Source organism: Mesocricetus auratus, unplaced genomic scaffold (assembly GCF_017639785.1).
Source record: "Mesocricetus auratus isolate SY011 unplaced genomic scaffold, BCM_Maur_2.0 Super-Scaffold_100009, whole genome shotgun sequence".
NCBI lineage: Eukaryota > Metazoa > Chordata > Mammalia > Rodentia > Cricetidae > Mesocricetus > Mesocricetus auratus.
This window is the reverse complement of record NW_024429193.1, coordinates 51710316-51722520: the sequence shown is the minus strand read 5'-3', so window position 1 is coordinate 51722520 and position 12205 is coordinate 51710316. Positions and strand designations below refer to the sequence as shown.

The following is a 12205-nucleotide window of genomic DNA, read 5'->3' as shown; positions in this document are numbered from 1 at the left end:
TAAAGTGACAAGACACTAGTCTCATTTTAAAATACTATTTGAGATACTATGGCAAAATAGTCTTTGGAGCTGGGCAGATTTGGTTTTGAACTTCAGTCTCACTTTTTAATCTCAGCACTCAGGAGGCAGAGGCAGGTGGATCTCTGTGAGTTCAAGGCCAGCCTGGTCTACAGAGCAAGTTCCAGGACAGCCTCCAAAGCCAGAGAAACCCTGTCTCGAAAAACCAATAAATAAATAAATAATGAAAATAAACAAATAAAAACCCCTTTCTCTGCTTTTGTGTCTGTCTCCCTCTCTGCTTCCTTTATTGCTTCTTGAGATAGGGGCTCACGTAGCTCAGGTTCGCCTGAACTTCTGCCTCCACCAAATGCTGGGAATACAGAGGTATGTACCATTTTGCCTGGCATGAATTTCGATCTATTAAAATGTTTTGAATTATATTTTTTTCCGTAAAGTAGGACAGTATCTGTTCCTTAGAACTGTTTTGATGCAGGGATGTAGCTCAGTGGTAGAGTGCTCGCCTGGCTAGCACGTACCTTAGGTTCAAATCCTTACACTCCTCCAATAGATCTGTTCTGAAGATTGAATGACAGCATGTCAAGACGATCAGAATATTTAAACACAAGTTCAATAAATATCAGTTATGATAACCGTCACTGGCTACAATAAGGTAACTTTTGCTTTAAATTATTAAACTGAATAAACCCTTCAAATCACTGAGAAACTACTTCCTCTGACCTTAAACTTCTGATACTTCACCTGCACCATGTCTGGGGCTTTATTCTTTTTCCAGAAAACCTTTGCATAAGAGTATCATAATCACCTTATATTCCCCACCATACCATCAATACTAATACAAACACTAACTTTCATTAATAACAACAAAAAGTTCTTCCAAATGTGTTGTTTCAACCTTCCTTTAATGAGGTAACACTGTTTTTTTTTAATTTTTTTAGTATTTTTCAAATAGCATATCTACTCCAGGAAAGGGCAATGGCAGTAAAACAAAAGGACAAAACAAACAAACAAACAAAACCAAAAAACCAACATTGCATTTTTATTTTGCTAGTTTTTTTCCTACTCCTTTCCAGAAATACCAAGGGTAAATAGTTAGATTTATTTCTTGAAAATAATACACTTTACTCTTCTGGTAGGAAGTTCTTTTTGCATAAAATTCAATGCTGTTCCCTAAGGGAGATTCTCCCATTTGAAGACAGGCTGGGATACACACAAGCACCAAACACCTAGGAATCTACTGAACTCAGCAACTGATTTCATCAATTCTGCTACCTTAGCTTCCCCAGTACCCAGATTACTGACATGTGTGACTCCCTTTGTCAATGTTGTTCTCATTTTTTTGTTTTTTTTTTTTGTTGTTGTTGTGGTTTGTCTGTTTTGAGTCAAGGTCTCGAGCCACATACTTCTGGCTGGCCTCACCTGTCTCTACCTCCTCAGTGCCAGGATTAAAGATGTTGTTGCCTTTTTTTTTTTTTATTAAGTTTCACTATATACCCAACACTAGCAATCTTCTTGCCTCAGCTCTTAAATTCTGAGATCATTGGCATTTTTTTGTTGTTGTTGTTTTTGTTTTTCGAGACAGAGTTTCTCTGTTTAACAGTCCTAGCCTCAGAACACACACAGATCTTCCTGCCTCTGCCTCTTGAATCCTGGGATTAAAGGAATTCACCACCATTATTGCTGCCACCATCATCACCACCATTTTTTTTTTTTTTCGAGACAGGGTTTCTCTGTGGCTTTTGGAGGCTGTCCTGGAACTAGCTCTTGTAGACCAGGCTGGCCTCGAACTCACAGAGATCCGCCTGCCTCTGCCTCCCAAGTGCTGGGATTAAAGGCGTGCGCCACCAACGCCCGGCCATCATCACCATTTTTTAAAAACAAAATTATATTTTGCCTCAATTTGATCTGGTTTTAAAAGTTCCTTAAATGTTTTATTTTAGTGTGAGTGTATGTGCGTGCACGCGTATGTGCACACTAGGGCACCCTGTGAAGGTAAGAAGACAACTCTTAGGAATTGGTTCTTTCCTGCTGCCTCCCAAGGGAGACAGGACCTGGAAGAGGTCAAGGCGAAGTTGCAAAGAGGGAGAAGTTTGATAAGGAGTTTTCGTAGCTTAATGTGTTTTACCTCAGCAAACCTTCAATATTAAGGGTGTACAAGGACAGCTAGAATTGGTAGAACTTTTAAAATATAATTGCTACTTTAAAACAAAACCATCAGCCCACCTTTCTTACTTATTTGTCTACAACAGCTTGGAATTTACATCTTTTAAATTTATTGTTCTGACACTTTATTGGTGACATACCAGATGCTTCAAAACCAGATGCAAAAACAACTAACAAAAAACAGATCAGGGTCAGTAAGCTGGCTCAACAGGAAAAGGCACTTGCATGCAGGCCTGACAACTTGAATTCAGCAATAATTTCCCCTCCTTTGATATCTGAAGAAGTACTTCATTCCACTGCCTTAAGTATACAACTTTGGCCTGCCTTCAGCAAGAATTGTCTTGTCTTTCATATCTCTTTCTAATTATTTTCCATCTACGGATACTCAAATCTTTGCCCTTTGGCTATAAATCCCAGGTGTCCTTACTGTATTAGGAGTTGAGCATAATCTTTTCTTTATATCACAACAGGAGTTCTCAGCATCTCCACTCACTATTTACCACTTGCAAAGGAGCCAAGGTCCTAAAGAAGATAGGAGCTTTAAAAGCAGACTGCCAACATTGTATACACTTTGCTAATTACTAATTCTGGACAGTCAGCACTATTTTCTTGGGTTTTTTGTTTGTTTGTTTGTTTGTTTTTTGCCTCAGTTTACTCCTAGAGATGTTTTTACAGGAACATATATTTATAAAGGCCCAACATATAAAATACTTAAGAGGTTATCTCAATGCAAAACAATTCTAAAGGAAAAGTCCCTCCACTTCAAAAACCCACCACTTTTCTTTGATACAGACTTCTTGCTTTTATGCTACACCATGTCTGACACAGCAACGTATGATTCACTCAGATGAATATTTCATCTCACAATGACTTAAAATATGCATGTGCAAGCAGTAGTAAAGATAAATTTTACAAACTACTCAAAACTGAGTAATAGAGCTGTGAAGAATTTCTAGTAACCCAGCTGGAAAGGAAGGAAAGGCTAGCGGCAGAGAGGACAATTATGCATGCTTAAGTATGCTGTGATAGGAGGCTGGAGAGATGTCTCAGCAGCTGAGAGTACATACTGCTCTTGCAGATCTGAGTTCACTTTCCAGCTCCCATGGGAGTGGCGCAGGGACTCCAACATGGGATCATGGGATCCAACTCCTTCTGGATTCTCAGGGTACCCATACTCATGTGCGCATATCTCCCCTCCCAAACCCCCACATATACAACAATTAAAAAAATAATGATGAAAATGAGTCTCAAAATGTTGTTAAAGAGCCAGGAGTGGTGATGTATTCCTTTAATCCCAGCATTCACGGGGCAGGTAGAGGCAGGAGGATCTCTATGAATTTGAGGTCAGCCTGATCCACATAGCAAGTTCCAGAACAGCTAGGGATACATAATAGAGAGAACCTGTCTCAAAAAACCAAAATAAGCCCAGCAGTGATAGCACACACCTTTAATTCCAACACTTGGGAGGCAGATCTCTGTGAGTTCAAGACCAGCCTGGTCTACAAGAGCTAGTTCCAGGACAGCCTCCAAAGTCATAGAGAAACCTTGTCTCAACCACCCCCCCCCCCAAACAAAACAGGTAGTCCTCTTGGAGGCAGGTAATTTCTTTGAGCTCAAAGACAGCCTGGGCTACAAAATAGAAACAAAATGGTAGGGTAGGTAGCTCAATGGGAAAGGGCACTGCTCATGACTCACATTCAATCTCTGTAATTCAAACAGTGGAAGGAGAAAATCAATATCCTGAAAATTGCCTCCTCTGACTTCCACATGCCTTCTCTCTCTCCCTCCCTCCCTCCCTCCCTCCCTCCCTCCCTCCCTCCCTCCCTCCCTCTCTCTCTCTCTCTCAAAAGAAGTTAAAAACAAATAAAATAAACTACATCAAAAGAGATACATAGCTCAGTGCTGAAGTGCTTACCAAACATACAGATATACAAACAATGAAAACCAAAAGGTCCTAAAAGAAAACAATAATAGGAAGAATATAGGTAGGTTAAGTGAAAAGTAGAGGTAGGGTGCAGTAGTGAATGCCTATAATCCCAGCATTTGTGAGGTGGAAGCAGGATCATCCTTTTACACAACAAGCTCCAAGCCAGTCTGGGCTACATGAGACCTCATCTCCAAAACACAAAGGAAAAGAGGCTGGAGAGATGGCTCAGAGGTTAAGAACACTGACTGCTTTTCCAAAGGACCTGGGTTCAATTCCCAGCACCCACATGGCAGTTTACAACTGTCTGTAACTACAGTTCCTGGGGATCCAACAGACATACATGGAGGCAAAACACTGATGCACATTAAACAAACAAACGAGCAAACAAAACCAACAAAGGACAAAGGGGATCATCAAGCTGGAGATACAGTTTGGTGGAAGGATGCTTCCTTAGCATTCACAGGGTCCTGTGTTCAATCTCCAGTATCTAAAAGAAGTAGAAAAAATGGAGGGACGAAGAGAAAGGCAAAGTTACAGAACTTTGATGAAGATGAGGCATGATAGGTTTTCCATACCCTGATTTTAGGCTTCTCCACTGACAACCAGATCAAGCTGAATTAAAAAGCAAAAGATTTATTTGGGCAAAGCACTCCAGAGTGACTCTCTAGTCACCAGAGATTGAGGTGGAGGAAGCAAGCAGGAGAACAATCACATGGCCGGTCTAAAGGAGGGGGTTTAAATCTCCTGTAGACTCCAGGGAGTAGGAGGTGGAGGGATGATGTGTCCTCAACAAGCTGGGTTTGTATCCAAGTATAGGAAACGCTGTTAGGTGGGGTCCTAAGCAGCTAGCAGCTTGGGGGAGGGGGAGCCAACACAGAAGTGAACTTTTTGGTAGGGTTTCTGAGAGGGTGGGGTTTAGAGAGGGGGAGGAATGGCAGGATCAAGCAGGAGTGAGCTGGACATTCCAGCCAAGTAAGGCAGAGAAAATTAAGGAATAGCTTTGTAACCTGGAACTCCATTTGGCTTGAACTATACAAGTATGTTGTCTGTGTTGTTTAGTTTGAAACACGGGTCTCACTATGCTGACCTGGAACTTGGTATGTAAACAGAACTTTCAAAGATCTCCTTGCCTCTGCCTCCAGAGTGCTGGTATGAAAGCAGGCCTGGTTGTAGTTGGCAACCTAAGGCCCTTAACTTGAATATGCTAGGCACACACATATACACACACCTCTTCTAACAGTCTACCTAGCAACCTGTTGGCCAACTAGGACTTCCACTCATTCCAAATAAGTTTCTTCTCCCCTAGACAAAATCATCAAAAACTCCCCTTTCAGAACATCTCAGGAAGGGAAGACAGGAAGCTGATTGATATCCAGCCTAACTAGTTTTGGGTGCATGTTTCCAGTAAGTTAAACTGTGACCTCTAAGTGAACTTTTGGGAAAATCTATTTACTACCTTATGGTTTATGAATAATTGGGGATAAATGTGAATAAAACCAGATGTATCATGGGATGGGACACACTGGTGTGCAAAGACTTATATAACCCAAGATTGTCAATCAAAACAGAGAACCAATTAGAGCCACCCTTTAGTACCCAAACTCCTCCCTACTTTAGAAACCATAAAAGCAGCCTCAGGAATTAACCTGGGGCTCTTGAGTATTCCCACTCAGGCAGCCTGTTATAAAGAGTGACTATGTATGTCTTTCTGATTTGTATGATGTCTTTCTGATTTGTATGATGGTCTCCTTTTTTCAGTTTAAGTTTTTTCCATTGCAAATCTTCATGTGCTTATTTCAATTCCTGGAAGATACGATGCCAAGAACCTGGAAACACCATGTAGATACTAACCATGTGTGGTAACAAAGGGAGAGAAAAGATATAAGTGGATATTAAAATCAAGTTAAAACATACCAAGTAGTTTTTTGTCTTTGCAATTATGACTAATTTCCTCTGTTTTTTTTTAATTTCACGATTTAATTTATTTTTGGCAAGGAGATGTAAGAGATTTGAACACAGGACAAAGGAAAGCACAAATAATGCCTAATGCCTAGCTGTATGTCTTTTTTTTTTTTCAAAGCTCTAAAGGAGAGGACTCGTATTAAACAAAGGAAATACTTCCCCCAGAGCCCTTACAAGACTTCACACATACATAGCCACAGTGGCATCTACCAGGTGCAGATTTATGAGATCTACTTGGAAAATGTTGCCCAGCTGTGTGGGAGAAGGGGGGTTAAATGTTCTCAGCAGAGGCATGGCAGAGCACCAATAAAGGCAGCAAGTGCTGGGGCACAAGGATACACAAAAAGGCACTCAAACCATAGAGGCATTTTTGGAGGTGACATCTAGAGACTATCAGAAATACTTAGGGGAGAGTGTATTTCATAAGAACCAAGGGAGGAATTAACAAAGCTGGACTCTTTTTCATATAGTTAAGTCTATAACTACACTGTGTTCTTGGTGCTGTGTTCTAAGCACTAGATAAAAAGGCATGATTCCAATTATCAAGAAACTAACTCAGCTTATTATCAGAGCAAGCAAAGGCAAGCAGGCAATCTAAGAACCTCTGGAACATTTTAATGTTTCAATTTTTTAAAGAGAAATTTATTAGAATGAAAATGCTCAGTAAACCTTGTTGGAGCATTCTGACCTAATTCTCCCCAGTTTAGTAGGAAATAGGCCCACCAACAGTCTCCTAACACTTAGAACCATTCTATCCCACTACATCACAATACCTCATTTATAATTCCTTAAGTGGTCACCTCTATCTGGGTTTTCACTCACAGTTCATAGAAAACAGTCTAATACAAAAGGAATGGCTGAGAAACAAACAAACCTGGGGTCTACATTATGACTAATTATACAATATTTAGCATCCATGGCTGGTTCTAATAAAACAGTTCAATGTTCTAGAAGAAATCATGATAAACCTATAGTCACATAACTGTTTAGGTTTTGTGTTCTGGTTCAAGATTTTGTAATGAATTATAAGACTACTACTAACAGCAGAACTAACTAAGGAGAAGGAAGATGAAAATGATAAAATGAATGTTAACTAATGACTTCTTAGAAAGTCTCAGCAAGCCGGGTGGTGGTGGCACACGCCTTTAATCCCAGCACTCGGGAGGCAGAGGCAGGCGGATCTCTGTGAGTTCGAGACCAGCCTGGTCTACAGAGCTAGTTCCAGGATAGCCTCCAAAACAATACAGAGAAACCCTGTCTCGAAAAACCAAAAAAAAAAAAAAAAAAAAAAAAAAAAGTCTCAGCAAATAAGACTCAGAGCTTACTTCATCCTACAAGGATTTAACTCATCCATTAAAGTCTATAATTGAGGATATCCAGCCTAAAAGTAGATTTCCATGAGCTCTAACAAAGCTCTTAAATCCTAGCTTCTATTTACAAGATTTAAAAACTGTTGCTGTTACTAAAGTAGGGAGGGGTGCATTTGTCAAAGCCTTTGTACAGATGTTTGGGACAACTCTGAGGTCATTTCTTTCCCTTATCTTTACATGCATTCCATATACTGAACTCAGGTTACCAGGTTTGCCCAACAAGCACCCTTACCCACTGAGCCATCTCTCACTGGCCTTATCTATATTTTTTACATCTCTACTAAACAGTTTGATAAACCTGTTTCTAGAAGAAAGAATGAGAAAGAAAAAGAGGAAGAAGCAGCAGCAGATTTTATAGTTGGGCACAATAGTTTATGCCTGTAATCCCAGCACTCTGGAGGCTGAGACAGTATAAGGCCAGCCTTGGCTACACATCCAATTGCAGGCTAACCTGAGCTACATACTAATATCTTGATTTAAAAGCAAAGCAAACAAACAAAAAGCTTTAAAAAAAATGCCTTAAGCCAGGCATGATGTGTGATAAACCCTGCTTGTAATCCCTGCACCCCAGGAAGCTGAAAGAGGGGTGCCCAGAGAAAGTAAGGACTATCTGAGCTACAGAATGAGACTGTTACTAAACACAAACATCCAATGGAACAAATAAACCCTTACAAAGGACATTGCCATCTAAATTAAAAGCATACAGACCCACTTATCATTATCCTTAAGTGTATGCACATATTTTACTCATTAAGTTAAAGAGAAAACCATACTAATCATTTTTTTTTCAGTCCTAGAATTCTCTTAATTGTTGGGGGGGTGGATTAAAAAAAAACAAACCAACAAACCAATGCTGAATCACAAATAAAGAAAACAGATAAGGCAGAGAACTCAAAAAAGTAATTCATGGCACACCTCAAACTTCCTAATTAGGACCTGTGGTCTTGGCTAACTTTTAAAGCTAAGTTAACTGAAGAGCACAAGTACCTAGAATAGTCTCCAGATACTCAACTCCAGGATAAGACTTGAAGCATTTATCTGCCTGTTACAACACTTCTCACTTCCTGCTTTCTTCAGACAGCACATTCTGACCATTTCAGGTAACAAGGCAGAAGTGAAAAAAAAAAAAAAACAACTTCCTCTAACAGTGACAAAAGCTTTGGCAGCTGGTTATAAAAGTCTTGCTTTTAAAGAAATGTTCGAAAGAAAATCAGAGACCCCAGACACCAAACTTTTGGAAGGGTTTATGTTTCTGAAAACATAAAGAAGATAAAGAATATTAAATTATTCCTTTTGGCACCATAATAAGCCTACTTACAACAAAAGAGAACAAAAACAAAACATACCCACCCGAAATGAAATGCATTTGAAGTCTTTAACAAGAAAGAAGAAAATGGAAATTCTGGATTTCCTTAAAGAGGGAATTGGTCCTAGGGGCTTTAAAGCAGATGCTGGGCAAGTGCTCTACCACTGACCTATACAGTCAACCCATCTCCCATCCCCTTTTTTCTTTTTCACTTCATTTTTGAGACAGTTTCATCTTGCTTTGTAGCCTGAACAGACCTTAAATTTTTCTATCCTCCTGCCTCAGATTCCGAAGCAGCTGGGGTTACAGATGTGGGCCACCAGGCCTGGAACAATAAAGAATATCTTTTTTATTCCTGATTTTAAAATTAGTCTGTACTGCTGAGCATGGTGGTTCATGACTCTAAGCCTAATACCGAGGATCCCAATACAGAGAATCACCCTAAGTTTAAAGTTTGGGCTATAAATGAGTTCTAGAGTAGCTTGGGATACAGAATTCAGACTGGCAGAAGGGGGGGGGGGGGGGGGACGGCCAACAACCCTAAGGAAACAAATACTTGGTGCAGCAAGGGTTATTTATTTATGAGTCCCAAAACATTCAAATCAGGAAGTATCTTGGAAAAACCTTTTCTCAGAATAGTGTTTTTTTTTTCTTTTTTAAGAAAGGGTCCCACTCATGTAGCTTGAATTTGTAAACCTCTTTGTGTTTACCCCCCAAGAGCCAAGAATATTACAGACAGGCACTATTAGGCCCAGCCTTTCTTCCTACCTTTTCTCAAGTTTTGAATTCAGATAAAATAAATCTGAAGGTTAAAAGGAAAAGCAGGCAAAGGTAAAAAGCTCCCAAACCAGGAAGTCTTACAAAGCACTTTCTTTCTACTCATAGATTTAGATATGAATGTGTCTGTCAACTCTGAGGAAAGGAATCTAATAAAACTACAGGAATCTCAAGTCTTAAGGATATCTCTATGTAGTCCTAGAACTCACATTTAGACTGAAGCTGGCCTTGAACTCACAGAGATCCATCAGCCTCTGCCTCCTGAGCCTTGAGATTAAAGGTGTGCTCCACCATACCTGGCTCAAATCATAAGGATTTTTACTGTATCATTACACTTCTTTATCTACAACAATAAAGACAATGTAGTCATAGAAAAACAACAACAACAACAACAACAATAAAACACCTCTACTAAACCCAGCATCATGGGGTTTGGCACATGGAAGGCAAAAGCAAGAGAACAAATTGGAGCCCGGTCCAGTCTACACAGCAAGTTTCAGACCAGCTAGGGCTACCTAGCAAGACTCTGTCCCAAAAATACAAAAAAACAAACTCTTTACTAAGACAGGAATAAAGTTCATGGTTACTTCTGGGGCAGATTTACTAATTATGATTGGCTTGTTCTATCCTTATTAAAAGTAAGCAACAAATCTAAGTGTGATGGCATATGTGTTTTACAGTAGTACTTGAGAGGTAAAGATAAGAGGATCAGGGTTGAGGGTCATCTTTGGCTATATAGTGAGTTGGAGGCTCACACGAGACACACAAGACCCAGCCTCAAGAAACAGAATAAAATTTCACTCTAACGATGCTATGTGAACCAAAAGTACTTGCCTTAGAATAAACATTTTGCTATAGTTTTCTTTCCACTGTTAATTGAGCTATGTCTTTTAGTTTCTTAGGTATTTATTTACATTTGTGATGCTCCATCCCCACATAAGAGAAAACAAGGCTCGTGTGCTATTTGTTGGCTTTTATCTTTTGTGATACTAATGCTGAAGTTCAAACACAGGACACTGCTCTACCAACAAACTGCCATCCCGGCCCCTGTTAAGTGGTTTGTAAAGGCATTAAGCACCTTTTCAGCATTTACAAATGATGGCCTACACATACGCAAGTATAAGTTATCCTTTATGGAGAGGTGATCAAAAATAGTATGTTCCTCCCAACAATCTCCAATATTTTCACTACTATAAGAACCCGGGCAGATTTTATAGAACGCTGGAGGGCACACACTTTGTAACAGTCGCTTAAGGAAACAAAAAACATATTCCTGTCCCATAAGGAGTTATCTAGTGAGACCATTCTAACTTCTACCAACCCTAAAATGCTGTGTTTACTGAAGAGCCAGTTTTTTGGAAAAACTGTTTAGTAAATGTTTGCTGTTTTGAGAAAAAATTATTCCCTTTAATTTATAATGCATCCTTTAAAGATCTAACTACCGAATGCACACTGTCAAACCTAGCTATCAAACACCACAGCAGGTCATCAAAAAGGGTTGGGTGTGTCATTTAAACTGAATGTGTTAATGTGGGGTTTATTTACTACCAAACCTTTCTGGAGTTGAAAAAAAAAAGTCTACTGGCTACTCCTCACTGAACAGGAAGCCAAAACTACTTTGAAAAAATATAGTTAAGAAGATTAAGATAGACAGAAGGGATAGAGTCACCTTGGGGCTGTCCATGCGGAAGACAGCAGCAGCAGGAACAAAAGTGCCCTGAGGTTTACTGATTTATTTTTATAGAATTAGTTCAATCGTCACTAGCTGAGAAAAGACCAGGGCGTGCAGTTAGGTGGATAGATAACACCAGAGGACCTCTCCCTGTCAAGGAGTCGTGACAGCAAAATCACTTCCTGAGGAAGGAGGAGCAAAAGGGAAGTTAAGGAGGCTACTCTGATCAGGAAGTGACTCGTCCCAAACTAACCCCAATCATACCTATAGATGGGGGATGGGGTGAGCCCCAAGAGCCAAAGGCGGTAAAATAACTGCTGCATGACACGTCCCAACATCACCTTCATCTCCTCTCTTGTAATTACAAAAAGGGTCTACAGTTAAAAGTCAATCACGTAAAGTGTCTCCTCGTTTAAAGGAAGGCTGTGCTCGGTCCAGAATAGAAAGAGTTGAGGAATGGGGAACTGGGGCCACCGTGAGGCAAAGGAAAGCCCCTTTAAGGAAGGAAGCGTCCCGGGTGCAGAGGGAGTATGCCAGCACCGGGAAACGACCTTCTTTTTCCCGGGGACATCGTCAGGCTCCCCACCGCTGCCGGCTCGGACCCCTAAGCCCCGTCGGGGGAGGAGGTAAAAGAGAGAGGCGGACCCCTTACCTTCTCCTCATCCGACACCCGATCCTCAAAGTCGGCCATCTTGGCTGCTCTGGCCCAGCCCGGCGACCGGCGCGAGGCAGGCCGGGAAGGAAGCTGAGTGGTGGAATCACCAAGGGGGCCGTCGGAAGGACCCGCCCGGAAGCTCCGGCCAAGAGGGCGCCATGTCAGTTCCGCGCGGGCGCGACAGCCTGGAGTGGGGACACTCTAGGGAAGTCGGCTTTGCTCTCAAGGCCTCGGAGTCGTAACCGATTTCTCACTGAGTTTCAGTCACTTTCCCCATTCATCCTGGAAGCTCGGTGGCGACTCTCGATTGCCCGTGGCGCCTGGGCTACCTCTGGTCACGTAGCAGTTACACCTA

The 12205-nt window shown here is 40.9% G+C and overlaps 1 protein-coding gene across 1 annotated transcript in view; it reads right to left on the bottom strand.

The window, feature by feature from the left end:
- Nucleotides 1-12031, bottom strand: part of Capza1 (capping actin protein of muscle Z-line subunit alpha 1) — a 41967-nt gene extending 29936 nt beyond the window's left edge. Inside the window, exon 1 of the mRNA XM_005076565.4 lies at nt 11848-12031. Within this exon, the coding sequence (XP_005076622.1) occupies nt 11848-11886 (39 nt within the window). The 5' untranslated portion in view covers nt 11887-12031. The remainder of the gene's footprint in view (nt 1-11847) is intronic.
- Between the last annotated feature and the right edge of the window lie 174 nt (nt 12032-12205).